The 20,234-nt window shown below is 43.0% G+C and overlaps 1 protein-coding gene across 1 annotated transcript in view; it reads left to right on the top strand.

Moving 5' to 3' along the window:
* Ptp99A (Protein tyrosine phosphatase 99A) overlaps window positions 1–20,234 on the top strand; it is a 482,762-nt gene that overhangs the window by 13,455 nt on the left and 449,073 nt on the right. The window contains exon 2 of the mRNA XM_065218483.1: window positions 5,263–6,066. Coding sequence (XP_065074555.1) covers window positions 5,934–6,066 — 133 coding nt within the window. The 5' untranslated portion in view covers window positions 5,263–5,933. The remainder of the gene's footprint in view (window positions 1–5,262; window positions 6,067–20,234) is intronic.

Raw genomic sequence — 20,234 nt, 5'->3', positions numbered from 1 at the left:
CGAGATCCGGAAGAAGGCCTCGTCCAACAGCCAGCCCGGTCGCAAGAAGGTTCCAGAAAACAACGCGCAGAACTTTCCTCCGTTATCACCGGTCCAATCACGGCCAATTCCAGTGTTGCCGCCGCTCCCGCTCAACCAACAGTTGGCTGCCGCTGCAGTACCCGGTCAAGCCTCCGGGCCATCGACGGATCCCCCTGCTCCGGGATTGGCCGGTACAACCGGTGAAGCTACAGACGATTCTCCGCTGTCAACGGATGAGATCGTCACACTGTTGGCCCAGGCCATCATCATCAAGCGCACCTGCGCAACAAGAACACAACAGCTCCAAGCTATCATCTCCTTCGTCGCTAATTATGGACCGTGAACCCATAAAGATCGCCAACTGGAACGCTCGCTCCGTAGGGGCGAAAAACATTGAGCTTGAAGACTTCCTCCGCAAGCACGACATCGACGTGGGCCTTCTCACCGAGACCCACCTCAAGACCGGTGACAGCTTCTGGCTGCCCGACCACAGCATTGTCCGGCTTGATCGCACCAGCTCCAGGGGGGGCGGTGTCGCGGTCATCATCAAGAAAGGCATCAAGTACTGCACCCTACCCCACTACCGCACTTCCATCATCGAGGCCGTCGGCGTTGAGGTGGAAACATCGACCGGAAACGTCCGGTTCATCGTTGTCTACTGCCCCCGGCAATGTACCGTTAGCAATGGTACAGCACAGCAGTTCAAGAACGACCTTGCCATCATAACCCACACCAATGCCCGCTTTGTAATCGGAGGGGACCTGAACGCCCGGCACGAGGCCTGGCGGAACTACCAGCAGAACCAGAACGGCCGCCTGCTATTCGACCATTCCCAGCATGGTCTCTATTCCGTCTGGTTTCCGGACGAACCAACCTTCACATCACCGACGGGCAACCCATCGACGCTGGACCTGTTCTTGGCAAACACCAGATTAGCCAAGCCGGTTGCCGTCAACGACCTGAGTTCGGACCACCAACCGGTGCTGACCGAGCTGGGCTACAACGTGGCCCCTGCACCGTGCCAGCGGAAGGACTACCATCGAGTCAACTGGGTCCAGTTTCGACGCGTGGTCGACCGCCACATCGACGACAACCCACCGCTCGACACAGTGGAGGACATCGACCGGGCCCTGGAGGGTCTCCATCAAGCCATATCCGTGGCTGACGAAGAGTGCGTTCGACGAGTTCCTGTGAGGGGTAAGTTTCAAGCAATTGATTCCCACACCAAACTCTTGATTCGGCTCAGAAATGTTCGTAGACGCCAGTTTCAGCGGACTGGGGATCTGCAGCGTAAATACGAAATGGTCGATCTGAATCGGCAGATCGCTTCCAGAATGGTCTCAATCCGGAACGAGAGTTTCGGGCGGCTCGTTCAGAACCTGGACGACCGTTCCAGACCATTCTGGAAGGTTGCCAAGGTGCTGAAGTCTCACCCCAAGCCCATTCCACCACTTAGAGTCAATGACGAACGGCTTATCACCAACGAAGAGAAGGCCAATGCAATTGGGGAGCACATTGCCCAGTCGCATTTGCTTGGCTCTACAATCCCAAGTCCACTCGAGAACCAGGTTGTGCAGTGCGTCCAGACGTTAGATGCCTCCCCTTGTGCCGTCCCTCCAGAAGAACGGATTACAGAGGAACAAATTTGCTCAGCGCTGAAACACAGTACGAACATGAAGGCTCCCGGGTTTGACGGAATATTCAACCTAGAGTTGAAAAATCTCAGCCCGAGGGTCCACTCGCTGCTGGCTGCCATCCTCAACAGATGCTTGGAGCTGCACTACTTTCCAAGCATCTGGAAGGTGGCAAAAATCATCCCGATCCGCAAACCTGGGAAAGACCCTTCACTAGCGTCAAGCTACAGACCGATTAGCCTGCTCTCAGCGCTGAGCAAGCTGTTCGAAAAATTGATCCTCAGCCGACTGAACAAGTTTGTGGAGGAACATGACATTCTTCTTCCGGAACAGTTCGGGTTCCGTAAGGGGCATTCCACCAATCATCAGCTAGTGCGGGTGATGAATAACATCCGAAGTAACAAAGCTGTATCCAAGTCCACAGCCATGGCCTTGTTAGACATCGAAAAGGCGTTTGACAATGTCTGGCACGACGGACTTATATACAAGCTACAAATCGTAGCACCTGCGATCCTCTACGCAGCTCCGGTGTGGGAATCATGTGCACAGACTCACAGGAACAAAATTCAGGTCGCTCAGAATAGAGTGCTGAGGATGGTTCTTGATCGTCCTTTCGACACTAGAATAACAAATTTACATGAAAAGGCAGGCATTGCCAAAATAGATTCCAAAATTAACGAAATTAAGACTAAATTTGCACAAAAATATAATTTATCAGAACATGCTTTGATAAGCAATTTGTATATAGAAGGTTAGGTGTACATAGTCGTTGTAGGTTAGTTGTAGTTGTAAATAGTAATTATAAGTAGTCTCCTTTTTCCAATTCAAATCAAACCAATCCCACCAAGGTGGTCATACTTTAAAATAGGCCTGATAGGACTAGGAACTGTAAATAATAATTAAAATCTCAAATGTACTAAAGTTGAAAAGACGCATCTGTGTCACTTGAAAAATTCATACATGTAAACCACACAATCACAAGAAATAAAGATCATTTAAATGGCAAAAAAAAATGCTTTTGCTTATTGTCGCTTCGGACGGCGTGGCACTTGGTCCTGCAGTAAGCAGGACCAAATCAGCGGCTAAAGGTGGATCACGGCGTGACCGCAATGAGGAATAGTAATTAGTAAACCCTCTCCGCCTTTCACATTAACCCCTCTCCCTCCCCCCTTCACAACAATCTCTCCCCCCCCCATTCATCAATAACCTTTCCTATCCCCCCACCCCTCAACAATAACCCGACAAAGACATAGACTTTGGCGATCTCTTTTTTCCGGGAAATAAATTTGAAACAAATCACAATCATTAGTAAAATCATAAGTTTTTCCCTTAATTTCTTCCCACACCAAAACTTTCAAACTTGTACATATAAAAACCATGCGTGACCACACATACTATTCATTTGCGTGTAAATTTCATGTGTACTTCTGAGTGGATTCTGTTTATGTGTGGTCAAATGAAAATCATGTGGAATTTCACATGGATATTTGTCAAGAAAAATGTGTAAATTGTTTTGAGTCAACCATAACCAAAACATTGAAATACTTGAAAATTTTAAGATAAAGTATAATAGTCAAAAATGCATGAAATCATCAATTTTGTGTGGTTCTACGTCATACTGCGGTCGTGTCTAGGACACAACCCTTTAATTTTTTGCTGTAGCCGTTTCTCCTCTGCCAAGCATTGCATTTCAAGTTGCAACCTCGCTTCTCGAGCGCTGGCGGACGTCGACACTACGGTTCTGGCCGAGTTAGGGAGAGCGCATGCCGTGCACATAAAGCTTCGGTTCTCATCTTCAATATAGTCGTTGACACCGGCATACATGAAATGGTACCAGCGTTCGCATCCGTCACACTGGACCATTTTCCGATCCGCATCATCCAGCTGGTTACATATAATGCAGTGAGGCTGGGATGAGTCAGCATTACTTATTGGCACGGGTCCCGGTTCTTGCATGGTTATGTTCTTCGAAACCTTTCGATGCACAAATTTAACTTTAGAAATAAAATTTTAAAAGTTTGTTACGGAGACGATGAAGTCGTTCGGACCTCTTAAAGGCAAACTCGTATGTTTGTTTGTTTAGAGTTAGCTTTTAGCTGTAATTTTATTATTTTTTAGTTCCAACGCATGTTTTTAGCACATTTTAGGTTACTTACAATTTTAATCCACTTCGTAAACAATTATTCATCTGTCGTAACAATAGTTTATGCTTATTCGTTGAGTTCTTGAATGATATGTTTCAATTCGTATTTTGTGTTTATTTTAAAGCAAAGTGTACTTACAATTACAGTAATAATTAACAAATTTATAGTCCAACTTTTAACAATTACTAACTTTTAAGGTGTTGTATGTTCTGTGTTGATCTTGGTAGTTGCATAACAATGATAAAGAAATTGATAACTGACAACTCAAGCTGACGACTTCTCACTTGACGTTGTCCGGTGACGTTATCATTTAACCGTTAGTTCTACATGGTATCGTCAGCGTTTGCTGTTGACGGGTGGTCTGGTACCGTTGCGCACAGAGTGACTGCAATATTCCACCGTTCCAATGGACCGCTCCAGTGATGGTTTCTGGAAGAATATGCAAGTGCGGCAAAATACATTAAAGTTAACGCTGTATGTTCTGAAAAGGAATTTTTCGAGGAAGTTATCAAACCAAGTGTGTTAGTAATGATTGGAAAACATCATTATGTGTTAATATAGGATGGAATGCCCTCTAACACAACAAGCTCATTCAGAGGTGATGCAGAGATAATTTGACCAACTTTTTGACCAACGATAAATCGTCTCCCAGTTCCCCAGATCTGAATCCCTTGGATTATTTCATGTGGTCATTAATACTGTCGAAGTTAAACGAGCACAGGGGATTAAATTTGATCCAACTCAAATCTATAACCAAACGAATATGGGGCGAAATGCTTATGGAAGTGGTGCGTGGCATCTGTGATGCATTTGATAAACGTTCAAACGGGTTGAATACAGAGTTATGCAAAAACATAATATTAATCAATATGATATTGCCTTTCAGTTAATACAATTACTAATCAAATCTGTTATACTGATGTGAAAAAATACAGTTTGAATTTCTATGAGAATATATTGGATACGGTGTAGATAGATTTCGGGAAAAATTGGCCCAGTGTTAGCCAACAAACCACGATTAGTGCTAACTATATCCGTTGAGAATATGTACATCCACCGTGTCAGCGGCGCCACCAATGAAATAACAGAAAGTAAATTCCCCTTTTGTTTCGTAGATTTTCCGCTTTTTGTAAGTTTCTCTTATCTGTACTCTTTTATACTATTCCTGCAACTGGTCGTAAGGGATTTTTTGCTCCTGCAGTTTGAATCCAACTCAATGGAGGATAGATAGTGCACTCGGTGCTCAGTTGTGGTAAACTAGCCATAGAAAGTTTTCCGAATTCAACAGGAACTATGGAAAATCAGCTCAAAATTGAAGCATTTCCGAAGGCAAAATATAAGTCAAAGAAACAGAAAAATATACTGGGAAGCTCTAGAGAACCTGGCGATGATATTCATATTTATGCTCGCGTGGAAGTCACATAATATTGATGCACCGTTTATTTTAATTTTATTTTTTTCAGTGTACAATTGACCACCTCATCGGTAAACAAACGAAACGCAGGGGACAAACCGAATGTGGAAACAATACACCACCGCTGGGACACAGGCCCAACAACGCGTGGGTGTGTAAAACGGGAAACAATGGAGAGGGTCCATCCCATCGACGATGGTGAGCGCTTTGTTTCGAGTTCCGGGAAAATCCAGTAATGATGGAAATTGTTGGGTTGCATTTTCCTCCCGAGAGAGGATTTGCGAATGCGAAGAAAAATACTGCCCAGGTGAACTTGTGAAGTGGTAAAAACAGGGAAAAATGGACCATTTAGATTGTCCCGTGCAAGCAGTAGTGTCATTCGCAGTAGCAGCAGCAAAAGTGACACCAGACACAACCGGGCGGTGGGTGAAGTTCGGCATCGCAGCCAAACAATGGCTCCGGAACGACCGGTTTCTGTAGGTGGTCAGCAGTGTGTTCCGTAGCCTAACGAGGACGGTGACGACGATGGCGATGATGGTGTCACTATGGTTGTTATTGTTGGTATTGGGGATTAATTTCCCGGTGACCCAGTGGGATGCTGATGATCACAATTGTGCAGAAGTGTATGTGTGATTGTGAGTGAGAAGGTGTTTCCGCGAAAGTGAGGAGAAAATAACACACGAATAGGAGAAAAATCAACAATATAATCTACCCGACACCATGAGCACCGTGCCGTGGAAATCCGCGGCCACTGGTCCGGACAACCGGGGATTTATAGTCACGTGTGGATTACTGCTACTGCTGTTGGCAACGGCGGCAAGGATGCTTGGTGCTGATGCAACGAGGATTTTCGGTGAGTATAGGTTTTGTTTCTCCCTATGAAAATAAAATGCATTCGTTAGAAAATTCAATGGCAGTTAAAAATAACACAATTGTTTATACGGTATGATTCGTTTATTTTTTCTAACGCACCGCCTTTTATTGATGAACGAATGACCAGTATGAGCTGGCCATTGAAGCTTGATTCATTACAACACTGTAAAGCTGGTTCATAGCAAATACTTAAAACAGAATGTATTGATCAAAATTGAAACATTTATTCGCACCCGGTCTCTTAACAGTACAGTACAGCCAAACAGAAACCTTCACGGAAAACATACTCTACAGTGAAATTTCTATAAAACGGAAACGGAACATCTTCAATTTAATTGCTCAGCTCTCAGTGCAGCAATGTTCACTTTATTTAATACATTTAAGCAGTGTTAACTGTGTACAAAATGCATGGCGAATATAAATTTTAACGTCAGAGAAAGATTGATTGAATAATCACATATTCTTCTTAAATATATTTATTATATTAATATTATGATGATTCACTGAATAATCCTATGCCGCTATGCTTGAACGCCATTGGGCAGTATTTACGGATTAAGATTTTTGACGTAGTACTACGTGTCTGGGACTAAGGTAGATGAATATCCTGACGATAGCGGTGCCGGTGGTGCAGTGGTAGGCGTGATTATCTCTCACCCCAGCAGGCCTGTGTTCAATCCCTGTCGACGCCGCAGGGATCTTCTGAGGCATAACATCTCTGATCACGCCTTCCTTCGAAAGGGAAGTAAAGCCGTTTGTTCCCGCCCAGTTCGAAAAAGTAGTGTACATTTCTCAGTCCCCATCGTGCTCTCTTGCCGTGCGGATCTATTTGCTTTTTACTGAAGAAAGTGTTACTGCTACCTAAAGCTACAACAAATTTTAACAGCACTTTTCCGTGCTCAGCATACCTGTACATTTTCTACCTTCTTCGATTCTTATTCCTCTTCGATCCTTGTGTGGACCCTACCCGAGGTAATCTTGCTTGAATATCGATTTGGAAAATTCCTCTTCGATCCTTCTGATTCTTCTAGCAATCTACTTGAAAGTCGATTTGGATAAAAGTTTTACTGCTGCCGTGGCGCCTAAGCGCAAAAGAAAAGGGCGATCTCTTGATCCCCCTTGTGATGAAATTAATTTCAGCAAACAATTTGATTTGCTCACGGATGACAAAAATGATTCTAGTAAACTTTCCCAGCTTAATGCCAAGAGGGAAAAGATTCCCCCTATTGTGATAACCACTTTTGATTTCCATGCTCTTCGCACGGAACTTCTGAACTTCGTGAAATTCAAGTTTTCACTGCCAATTGGCCATCGGGGTGAATGCCGTGTGTTGGCTAAAACCTTGGACGGATTCAAACGTCTTCTCAAGTACCTTATTGAGAAGCAACACCATTTTTTTACTTATGACACCAAAACTGAACGTCTGTTCTGTGTTGTCTGGTGAATCCTTGGTTAAGATCAAAGATGAATTGACTAAATTACTTTGAGTTGAGCCTGTTCAAGTAATCAAACTGAAAACGGAATCCCGCGACGGGATTTCTAATGATTTTTATTTAGTTCACTTCAAGTCTAGTGAACTAAACAACCTTAAGGCCTTAGAAAAAGCTAGCCTTATGCTCCATGTCCGAGTGAAGTAGGAATACTTCAGGAAGACTGGAATAAATTTCCAAAACCTCACCCAGTGCCGTAAGTGCCAGGGATGGGGTCACGAAACTAAAAATTGCTACATGCCAGCTAAATGCATGAATTTTGGTGGTTCCTCTCACGCAAAGGACGACTCCTCTCCTGTGAAGGAAGATCCTAAAAAAATTAAATGTTCAAATTGTGGTGAAGACCACAAATCCAATTTTTGGGAATGTAAGTATCGCAAAGCAATCCTACAACCTCGTTCTAAGCAACAGGTAGGGTACGCTCCACGTTTCAGAGCAGGTACAAATTCATCTGCTGTTAACAACAGTCAGCGGGGAACAAATTCTACATGCGTACCCGTAGGTACAGATATCACCCCTGTTTCAAATTCTTCATCTATACCTGCTCCCTTCGCTGCTAACAATGTTCAGCGAGTAAATGGAGCTACCTATGCTGCTATTTCAACGGGTAGAAAATACTAACCAACGTAATTCTTACTGAAATTTTGAAAATTTGGACTTACAGAAATAATTAATATAAATGATTACTGATATGCTGAAATCTAACTCCGTGTTTGATGCTATTCAAACTGGAGTAAAATTTGCGAACAATATTGTCATGACTTTGAAATTCAGTAATGGATTTTGCAGCACACTTCATGAATACTGTAAAGCGTGATGGTACTGGCAGGTACATATTACGTTACCCTAAACGCATGGAATTTCACAGCATGGTTGGAAAATCTAAACAAGCGGCTTTACGACGATTTCTTCAAACAGAAAAAAAAACGGCTGGACCGTGACCCCAATCTACGCAAGCATTACGTGGATTTTATGCTGGAGTATTTGGACCTAGGGCACATGAAATGAATCGGTATGGCCTGGTCCAGCCGTTTTTCTGTTTGAAGAAATCGCCGTAAAGCCGCTTGTTTCGATTCTCCAACCATGCTGTGAAATTCCCTGCGTTTAGGGTAACATACTATGTACCTGCCAGTACCGTCGCGCTTTACAGTATTCTTTAAGTGTGCTTCACAGTCCTCTTCTTCTTGCGAACGTGGTTTTTTAGTCTCGAGCTACTCCACTGTCCAACATTTCTCAATAGCCTTGTCTAACGAATCTACCTTCGCTACATGGCAAGTGATGTTCGTCACCTCATCCATGGATTTCGTATTACCTGTTGCTACCCATCCGAACATCGTACTGACAAATACTGGAAGCGTACTGTCGAATATGCGAACTTAGAGCCGGCCACCATCGCGTACGAGGAAGTCGTAAAAATACTGACCACCCAAAACCAGATCGATCGGACCAGATATGTCGAAATTCGCTGGTTGGGCCACCACCTCGGTTCAATTAACGAATTCGATTCGTTAGTTGGGCCAACTGACAGAAGGGTGAAATTTCTTGAGGGGTGCACGCATTGTTTGTTGTGGTTGTGTAAATTTTACGAAAAGCGGAATTAATGGTACTTGTTCATTGGAAGCGTGATACTCTGCGCAATACTACATACATCGTATTCAAAACAGGTATGCAATAAGTTGAACTTATTGTTATGTTAAATATTTAAATAAATGCTCTCATCTTCAGCATTCAACAATGGAATATGGATCGGGTTCCAAGCGGAAAAACACAACACTATCATTGGCGGACAAATTAAAAATTATTGAAGAGGCAGTGTCGGGAGGAATGTCCCATGAACAGATCGGCATGAAGTATGGAGTTGGAAAGTCATCTGTCAGCAGGTTCATCAAAAATAAAACGGCGATCCAGATTGCAGTGGAGAAATATAGAGAATATGGAGCGGAGAAGCGGAGGACTCTGAAGGAACAGCATTTCCCGTTGATGGAGGAAGCATTGTTTATTTGGATTTTGCAGCAAAGGGAAGTGAATATCATTGTTCCGGCGGATATCATGCGGTCAAAAGTAGATTCTCTGTTCAAAGCATTTCAGGAACATGATTGCTACACGGAAAGTACGTTTCTCGCTTCCAACGGCTGGGCTCGTCGATTCAAGGAACGCTTTGGCTTGCGAATGGCTACTGCTGCTGGGGAGAAAGCATCTGCTGATCTGGAAGCATATGCTAAATTTAAGCCCGTGTTGATGCAAAAGATTCTTGACATGAATATAAGTGCGTCACAATTATTCAATGCGGATGAATCGGCAATTTTTATTATGCTTATAGCATCTAAAACGGTAGTGTTGTGGGATGAAAGAGCAGCTTCTGGTCAGAAACTCAACCGAACCAGGTATACATTCAGGCCCTGTGCTAATCTTGTCGGTTCCCTTAAACTCCAGCTGATGTTTATCGAAAAATCGGAAAATCCTCGAGATCTCCCACGCGGGGCAAATAAAGAGTTCCAGTTTCGTACTATTCCTCGAAAAAATCATGGATGACACGCATATTGTTCCGAAAATGGTTTGAGGAAGAATTTGTACCAGCTGTAAGAAAGTTTCTGTCTAGAAAAAAGTCTTGAGCCAAAAGCGCTATTGGTTTTGGACAATTGTTCGGCGCACCATGATGGTTGCGACTTAAAGAGTGAAGATGGTTTAATTCAGGTGATCTATCTTCCACTCAACATCACAAGTGAATGCCAACCGATGGATCAGGCGGTAATTAATGCCATCAAGACGCTATATAAGAGGAAGTTCATGTTGAAACTAGTCTTTTAAGATGAACACTTGTCATTCGATCAACGTCTAAAAAACCTATCATTGAAAATGTGTTTGGATTGGCTGGCCAGCTCATCGGAAGAAATAAGTACTTCCACAATAAGAAACTCGTGGAATAAACTTGTTGACGAGTTTCCAGGATTAATTCATGATTAATTAAATGTTGTCGAACAGAACTATCCGACACAAGAAGATGCGGATTGTATAAAATCGCTCATAGCAGAAGTTGACAAGATGGTTGGAACGCAGACCAGTGAAAGTGATGTGAAACGATGGTTGAATGACCAAGTTATAGACTCTGAAGGAAATGTGCTATGTGGAACGAGTCAGGTATACACCGACGTTGAGATTGTAACTGGCGTTCTCCGTGGTTTCGATGAATCAGTCTGCATGCAAGAAGAGTGGCTAAACGACACCGACGAGAGTGCTTCAGGCAACGTATCCAGATCTGGGCTAATGACAGTCGATGAGGAACCGACAACAAAGCAGGATTTCGCTAATGTACTGCAGTCACTTGACAAGGTCATTCAGTACGTAGAAAACGATGTTTCGGAGGGTACGCGACTCAAATCCTTGAGAACTAAGCTGATTGAAGCTGAGTGGCAAAAGCAAAACCTGTAATGTGAGCAATTTTTATTTTTTTTGTATGAATTTCAAATAAACATTCATTAAACACAATACGCAATGTAAAATGCATTTGCTCACCCCTAGAAAGAATTGACGTCTGGTTGTCAACTTCAATTTGACAAGAGATTTTGACATCCAGTTGCTTTTAAATTGGGTCACCGCCCAACTAGCGGAGGTCCAACTAAAAAGCAGCCCAAGTAATAAAAACCCAACCAGTGAATTCCGACTGTGCAAAGAATTCCGGATCAGCTAGTGCCATGTTAGCAGGAGGCTTCCATTGAGTCAACGGAAGAGAAACAGAAGGCTGATCCTCGGTAACATGCTCCATAACCAGAAAATCCAGAGCCATTGAGTAATCTTGCACCCGAGAAACGATTGTAGCCGGAAACTTCATAAGCTGTGTGACTACGTGATCGTCCTATACCAGAAATTTCCACTTTCATGTCCCGCCCTTGGTAGCCGGAGTAGCTTGCAGAGATTTTCAGACATCAGGTTAGCTTGCGATCCAGAATCCAGAAGTGCCCTTGCAAGATGAATCCTTCCCCAAATATCCTTGACGAATAATTTGCCGAAACACGTGCGATTTTGGCTGTCCCATCGCCAGATTATTTGCAATTGATGCCTCCGAACTAGTAACAAAATCACCAGAGTTCGAAGCACCACCCGATGTTGATGGAACAGGTGAATCCTCGTTGTCATTCACTGCTAGGGTAGGAGCAGAACCAGAACCAAGAAAACCAGGGTGGAGCAGTGAATGATGTTTCTTTGAGCAAGTCTTGCACCGAAATTTGAAAGGACAATCTCGAGCCAAATCCATGTAACATTTTAGGTTTTATGAAGTAATACAAAGCTACTATAAAACAACATTCATAAAACCCTGGTCAAGGCTATTTTGCCATTGATACATCCACCAAAACCTCATTAAGACTAGGATATGTCTAGTTGGCCCATCCTGGAGAAGATTCTGAAGGGTATATTTTCGAAGCTCTTCAAGATTGAATTACTGCAAAATTTTGTATGACAAACGTATTGAGAACCATTTGAAACCCGTATTTAAGCTACAATAAAAGCTATTTGGCAACAATAAAAAAAACTTTTTCAAGCCATTTTCCCTAGCCGCTTGCTGAATTCACTAGAAAAATCATTAACCTTTGCGTGCCTAACGTCTGAATTTGCATAGATTTCAAAATTCAATTAGCTCTTAAAACATAATATCTCTATTTTTATCTTCACAACAAATTGCATTTTGTCGGAAATCTATTGAAGTTTTTGAATCTATCTGAAAATATTTGGATCAATACATGGTTCCGGAGTTATTCCGGTTCCCGTTGGGGTCACTTTTGGTTGGCATTCGGCTTTACTGTTCTGTAATAAGTATACACACGATGAACATCATGTTTTTTCTCTCATATGATGTAATTGGACCAATGGCAGCTATACCGACGGTCCACGATCACATTGGGCATCCCGGAAATGTTCCGGTGCCCCGGGGAAGTGGCCAATTCTCAACAAGAACCAAAACCCATCATGCGACATATCAAACTTCATGATTTTACAAATCTTGGCCGGTAATGGCCTTATTGGGAGTCCATGGTCACACTAGCCCTCCTGAGAATGTTCTGGTTCTCGACAGACTATAAAAGGTTCTTAAACCAGTAATAAGCTGAATTACTAACCAGGAATGTTTTACACTTTGAAATGCTGTATATAAACTAAATGGATTGTTTATTCCCGTTATAAAACCATCATAAATCAGAGTGGATGCCAAGTAGCTGCTGAATTGTTACTTGGGATTGATATCTTCCTAGACAGTTACTACAGAGCCGCTTGGCGTTGGTCAGCTGCAGCCTTTTGTCAATCGGAAGTTTAGCGAAAGTTGGACACCGAGTGATCCAGTGTTTATCGCTACATGCGAAGCAATCCGAAGGAACCCTTTCGGTCGCCGAGCTGACCGAAACCTTCGATGGACAAGATTTGAAACTATTGTTGGTCGATGAACCAATGGGAGCGAAGTTATGTTGATCCACAGAAACTGCATCCACAATACAAGTTTGCTTCTTGAGAAACAATACCAGCGACGGAAATGATGGCTCCTCTGCAGATGTAACATTCTCCTCCCACCGCTTCGGAGTCACCTCGTCGAGCTTCGAGACCATTAAGTGAACTAGCATCGCTCCCCAACCGTTCGAGTTCTCTCTTAGTTGGTCCAGAATTTTAGTGTTCCGTTCAAAACAATCGATGAAATCGTGCAATGTTGCCGCTGATTCCTTCTTCATTCTTGGACACTCAAACAACGCATTCAAATGCCGCTTCTGGAGAAGGTAGTTGTTGGAGAACCGTGAGACCAAACCATCCCAAGCAACCCTATAGTTAGTTTCGCTCATCGAATAGGAATCAATCAGCTTCAAAGCATCACCCTTGAGTGAAGCGCGCAAGTAGTGGAACTTCTGTATGTTGTTCAACTCTGTAGAGAAATAGAAGCCAGTTTTGGAAATTTCCATCGAACTCAGGTAGATTGATTTGAGGAAGTCCCACGGAAGCTTGCACATGAGAGGTGTTAATGGGAACAGTGTTTTGTGTTGCATGCTGTTGTGGTAATTTACTCGCCAACCCTGCCCTTACCTCAAAGTACTTGTCCTCGAATTCTGCCCTCAGCTGCTGGTGCTCCTTCATGTTCTCCTCGTTTTCCTCCATGCCCTCAATATTGTTCTGAAGTTCCTCGAATTAAGTCCACTTCGCTTCAAGTTTCTCCAGACGTATCTTGACTTGTTGCTCGTTGAACTCCTCGGTGTTGTTCAGGAAGCTTTCCAAGTGGATCACAAAGTCAGCAACGTTGTCTCTACTGCATAATACGCTGACGCTCGTATATGTCAGTCTCAGAGCACTTAAGTTTACATTAATTTTTTTAAGTGTGAAACTAAGAGGCAGGCGTGTCAAGATGTCAGAGAAAAAATCGTTCTGATGAATAATCAAGATTGCAAAAATAGTCTGGGGTCATATTGACCTCTAGATACAGACAAAGGGTTAAGATTCCAAGGGTTTAAACTTTCCAAAAGTCTTCATTTTTCATAAGCTTTAAAAAAATCGTCGCGGAAATTTTGAGATATTTGGGTATTAAACATTTGTTTTGAATTTTTACTTTAAATAAATTTCAAGAACGTTATTTTGAAAATTTTACAAGCTCAAAAATGACCGAAGTTTAGCAAAAATGTGAATAATTGCCCATAACAAACGATTACGCAATGTTTCATACAAATCGAAGAAGGGCGATCCAAAAATATTTTTTACTTTTTCGGTTTTTTGCCTGGAACTACTCTTGCGAGATCCGGAGAAAAACTGTCTAAAACAGTTGCTAAACAAAAAACCAACTGTCACTACCTCCGTTCAAAACTAAAATTCGAAATAAATGCCTCGAACGATAACTTTCAATTAGCGTCTGCTGCAATTTGTTTCACTCCTACCTTCGATTGCTTCTCGTTTCATTCAAACAGAGAGCTACTTTCCTACACAAGGAGATGTTGGAGGAACGATAGGTAGGTATCTTCCACTTTTAGCAGCGAGCATCGATGGCGACGAAACTTATTGCTTCCTGGTTGACTGACTTTTGTGTTTGTGTTTTCGGTCAGAACTTGAGGGGGAAAAGCGTAAAGTAATGGAAAGCGTGACTGGTGCGTGAAGAACTGGTCTGGAAAGAGAAAAGTTTCAAAGAGGCAACTTTGCCACAAATTATCGATTTATCACTAGTTTCCGAAGCGCGCATTCACGCTCAGATAACACAAAAACCTTCTCTGAAAGGAGGTGAACGTGTGGGTGTTGTCCGGATATAAGGCTGGGTAAGGTAGGTACCAACGGAGTTCGAACAAAACAACGAACGAAGAAACATTTTCCAAGTGACAAGTTAATTAAAACACAATTCGCTTCGAGCTGTTGTTATCGACAGTTTCTGGTAAAACGCAACTTTTCGAAACAAGAGAGACAGTAGGGGAGGTAATTTTGGGATTGGAATTGAAACCTGAACACATGTATATTTTCCCTCGGTAATTGTGTCGAATCGATGAACGAGAGCCCCATTTCTGGCTCCGCCGCACGTAGGGGTATTTGATAAATCTAGCTGGCCAAAACTAGTTTTACGTTGTGACTATTTCGGTTGTAATTTTAATACCTCTATAACAGTACTGTGACCATATACATGGTACATTTTTTGTCTTCAAACCAATTACCAGTACCGTATATGGGTGTAACTTTGAATTATGAGGGTAACAATTTTTTTGTTTTTTTTTCACACCGGAAAATAGTCCTAAAACTGCTTCTTCTTTTCTTCTTTCCTTTATTTAACATCGGTCTCGGTTCCGCAATCTAGTGCCAATCACCGACGGACATCGATTGCCATCCATTGACGGCAATCGAATGTGCAGGAAGGCAGCTTCCACACCTGCGTAGGATATCGCACCCATTCAACACACACATGGGCCGGGACCAACGGCTTTACTTCCCTTCCGAAGGAAGACGTGACCAGAGATTTTTATGCCTCAGAAAAATCCCACCGACCTCGGCTGGGATTGAACCCAGACCCATCGGGGTGTTAGAAAGCAGTCACGCTTACCACTACACCACCGGCGCCGGCCTAAAACTGCTACAAAAGATGTTTTGTCACTTCTAAAACGGTGCTATCACAGACAAACAGACTTAACTCTCGTAAGTTGTTCATCGAACATGCATTTAACGGTCAATTTAAAAGTATCGTAGTTGGTAGTACCGCCAGCTGTGGCGCGCATAGTCAACTCCCTTGCGTTTGACGTTTACACACTACTGCCATCTGTTCAGCGTACTACCCACCACAGTGTACTCAACAGATGGTGGTAATGTTTTAGCGACGATGTTTTACAGTGAGAAATATTCAATGTGTTATGTCTGTTTGTCTGTGGTGCTATGGTCATTTGCATGGTATATTTAAAGATTTATACCAGTTCACAGTACCGTAAATGGGTGTAGCTTTGTTTTACTAGAGTAACTGTCCAACACTTTTTTCCCCTTTTTTGTTGCACTAAAAAATAATGTTAAAACTGTTACCGAACATGTGTTGACACTTTCATAATAGTACTAAGACCATGGCATATTTTCATTAAAAAAATCAACGATTAGTACCGTGCATGGTTGTAGCGTTGGATATTTATTTAAAAACAGAATGAACCATCCTTGAACGACGCACTTATGATCGGACCTATTGTACAAGAAGACCTCCGATCGCTCACTATGCGATCCAGAATCCGCCCGGTCCTACTCAACGCTGATGTCAAACAAATGTACCAGCAGATTTTGACGGATCAACGAAGCAACAACCTGTAGCATATCGTGTGGAGTCCATCACCAGAAGCCCCTCTACAAACAAACGAGCTGAAAACCGTTACATACGGTACCGCCAGTGCTCCTTTTCTTGCTACACGAGTGCTGCAAGAATTAGCTGATGTCGAGCAAACAAATTTCCCCGAAGCTGCCAATGTTTTTCGTAAGGACTTCTACGTCGACGACCTGTTTTCCGGAGCGAACACGCGAGAAGAAGCAATCACTCTATGAAGGCAATTAGAATCTCTTCTCAAAAGAGGATTTGAACTACGAAAATGGGCATCAAATGAACCAGCGGTAGTAGAAAACGTCCCGGCCGAGAACAGGGCTCTCAAGTCATCGGTCGACCTCGACAGGGATCAATGCATCAAAACACTAGAGCTGCACTGGGAGCCAGCCACCGACGTTCTCCGCTACAAGACTCAACTTCCTCCGACCTCTACTAAAGAAGATCTGACGCAACACATCGCACTCTCGCATATAGCACGCTTATTCGACCCACTAGGACTAGTTGGACCGGTTGTAACTACAGCGAAAATCTTCATGCAGGCGATTTGGACACTTGTGGATAACGAAGGAAAGGCATGGAGCTGGAATGAAGAACTTCCATCAGCATTCAAGACTCGTTGGGAATCGTACCAGTCACAACTTCCTTGTTTCCACGAACTTCATGTGCAGCGCTGCGTTCTATTTCCTTCACCAACGTCACTGCAAATCCACACCTTCACCAACGCCTCCGATCACGCATACGGTGCGTGTGTCTACATACGATCAACGAACTCTAATGGTTGCGTCAAGGTAGCGCTCCTGACCTCCAAATCGAAAGTCGCCCCAATCAAGAAGCAGAGCATTCCGCGACTCGAACTGTGCGGAGCACTCGTTAGCGCTGAACTCTACGAGAAGGTAATAAAATCTCTTCAACTGACAGCAGACACCTTTTTCTGGGTCGATTCCACTATGGTCCTTTGCTGGCTGAAATCCACTCCCTCTACATGGACAACATTCGTGGCAAACCGAGTGTCCAAGATCCAGCTTGCTACCGAAAACTGCTCGTGGAACCACGTCGCTGGGATACAGAATCCAGCGCATCTCATCTCTAGGGGGAATGACAGCAGATAATATAATCGAAAGCAGTCTCTGGTGGAACGGTCCTGAACGTGACCCTACCGTATGGCCAATATCAACTAAATCCAAACCTAATCAGCCCGAAGAAGCTCTTCGAGAAACCAAGAAGTCGCTCGTCACTGCTAGTATAGCTGCCGAAGAACCGTCATTCATCGATGAGCACGTCGGAAAGTTCTCCAAATCGGTTTCTGCAAAACTGTCGGCTTAAAACCACTCAGCATCAGGCAAGTTCTTTTCTCACCATGGAGGATCTCATCAAGGCGGAATCAACGCTAATCAAGTTTGTTTGTATTGGCAGCGAACGACAACAACTACTACAACGGCAACCTGTACCAGCGAAATCTCGTCTTCGTTGGTTTCATCCTTTTCTCGACGACAATCAAGTCCTTCGAATCGGCGGACGACTAAGCAACTCGCAATTTTCGTCCGACAAAAAGCATCCCGTCATCCTACCATCGTCACAAGCATTATCATCGCTACTGGTTAGATCCTTCCATCTTCGACATCTTCACGTAGCGCCACAACTTCTTCGCACGCTTCTTCGCCGCCGGTGTTGGATCATAGGGGCCAGAGATCTTGTCAAGCGGATGGTCCATAGCTGCGTCGTTTGCTTCCGGAACCGTCTTAAAATGATAGAGCAATTTATGGCGGAGTTACTGACTGCTCGTGTTACTGCAACCCGATCGTTCACCGTAACCGGCATCGACTACGGGAGGCCCATTCAAATCCAACTACATAATCGACGAGCAGCACCGAGAAAGGCATATGTGGCAGTTTTCGTGTGCTTCTGTACAAAAGCCGTGCATCTGGAGCTGCTGGTTGACTTGAGCACAGCGAAGTTCATTCAAGCCTTGCGACGATTCGTCTCCCGGCGAGGTCTCTGTTCCGAAATCTACAGCGACAATGGACGAAATTTCGTAGGAGCTGCCAACGAATTACGTCACTTACTTCGCAGTCAAGATCACAAAGCTGCAGTCGCCGAAGAATGCACGAAAAACGGGATCAAATGGCATTTCGATCCGCCGAAAGCATCTCACTGTGAGAAGCAGCAATTGCATCGGCACAAAAACACTTTTTCCGAGTACTGGGAACTGGGACCTCGCACTTTGGCCTTCGACGACACTGAAACCAATCGTTCCAGTCAGCGACGGTCCAAGCACATTTTCATGTTACTTTTTTTAATTTCTACTATGAACCTTTTCGTTGTCAAATCATAACCGAATCGTATATATGTGACATTGTGGATCATGCACGACTTATTACTATGTATACCGGAAATAATAGGTTTTCTAAATCGTCCAGGACATCAGTTGATTTGTTCTACTAGATCAACCAAGACTGCAATAATGTCTGTAGTATCGAAAAATGTCCAATCAGATTCAAAGCGTCTATGTGGATTATGGATGATCTATTTCCGAGTAATCCAGACGTTCAAGGTTCTTCTGGAATTAAGATAATTTGATCTACTAGATCAACCGAGATTGGGACAATGTCTTTAGTATCGAAATATTTCCAGACAGATGGACAGTGTCTATGTGGATTATGCATGAACTATTGTCATATATATCAGATGTTTAAAGTTCTCCAAATCGTTCTGGAGTTCAGATGATTTATTCTACTAGATCAACCATGACTGGCATAAAGTCTGTAGGATCGAAATATGTCCAAACAGATTCATATGGATAATGTTTAATTATTTTCACGTATACCAGACGATCTAGGTTCTCCAAACTGTTATGCAGCTCAGATGATTTGTTTTACTAGATAAACAAAGACTGGGATAATATTGGTAGTATCGAAATATCGATTTGGAAGTCCTAAAACATTTGGCATACATGGCAATAGGTTGGTATGATCCACATAGACACTGCAAATTTGGTTTGGCATATTTCGATACTACAGATATTGAGTTGGTCTTGGGTGATCTAGTAGAAAAATAATCTGATCTTCAGAATGATTTCAGAACCTATAACATATTGTATACGTAGCAATAGGTCGGGTACAAGCCACATAGACACTTTAAATATGTTTGGACATATTTCGATACTACAGACATTATTGCAGACTTGGTTGATATATTTAGTAGAACAAATTAATTGAACTTCAGGACGATTTAGAGAAGCTAGAATATCCGGTATAAATGCCAATTACTCGCATACATACGATTCGTTTATGATTTGACAACGAAAAATGCTATGTTCATATTAAAAAAAAAGGAAAATGTCTCACAATGGACAGACCTCAGGGAATTTCCGTGTAAATCCGGTATGACTTATGGAATTTATATCATTTATCGATTATTTGCAGGGTGTTTGGTTTGAACCGGTTAAAAATTGAGAGTCAAATGAACAACCAAATTTATGACAGAAAAATAATCCTGGTCGGAAAGATTACAAAGAGTTCCACAAAAGTCAGCCCCTTCGCGATTTTCGCGACATCATTTAATGTTTCCGCGTTTTCCGCAACAAATCCGCAAAAATCTCGAAATCCGCGAGATTCGCGAAATCCACGCCTGTTGTAACAGCGCTGCAGATGTTCTACAACAGTTTATATAACATTGATATGACTAGTTTTGGTTGTATAGCAGTTTACTCAACATAACTAGACGCATCGTGGATAGCACTGTGGAAGTCCCGATTTTTCTGCCTCAGTCGCGCTTATTTCAGCCAGCGCTTAGCATAGTCGACTCGGCCCTGAGTGTAGATGTATGTCTTCCAACCAGCTATTATACTGACGATTCAGCCTCTCTTTTGTC

Source organism: Ochlerotatus camptorhynchus, unplaced genomic scaffold (assembly GCF_037179485.1).
Source record: "Ochlerotatus camptorhynchus isolate MF236.1 unplaced genomic scaffold, CSIRO-AGI_Acam_v1.1 ptg000087l, whole genome shotgun sequence".
Taxonomy (NCBI): Eukaryota; Metazoa; Arthropoda; class Insecta; order Diptera; family Culicidae; genus Ochlerotatus; species Ochlerotatus camptorhynchus.
Note: the sequence above shows the minus strand (reverse complement) of the source record. Positions and strands in the feature narration are given on the sequence as shown.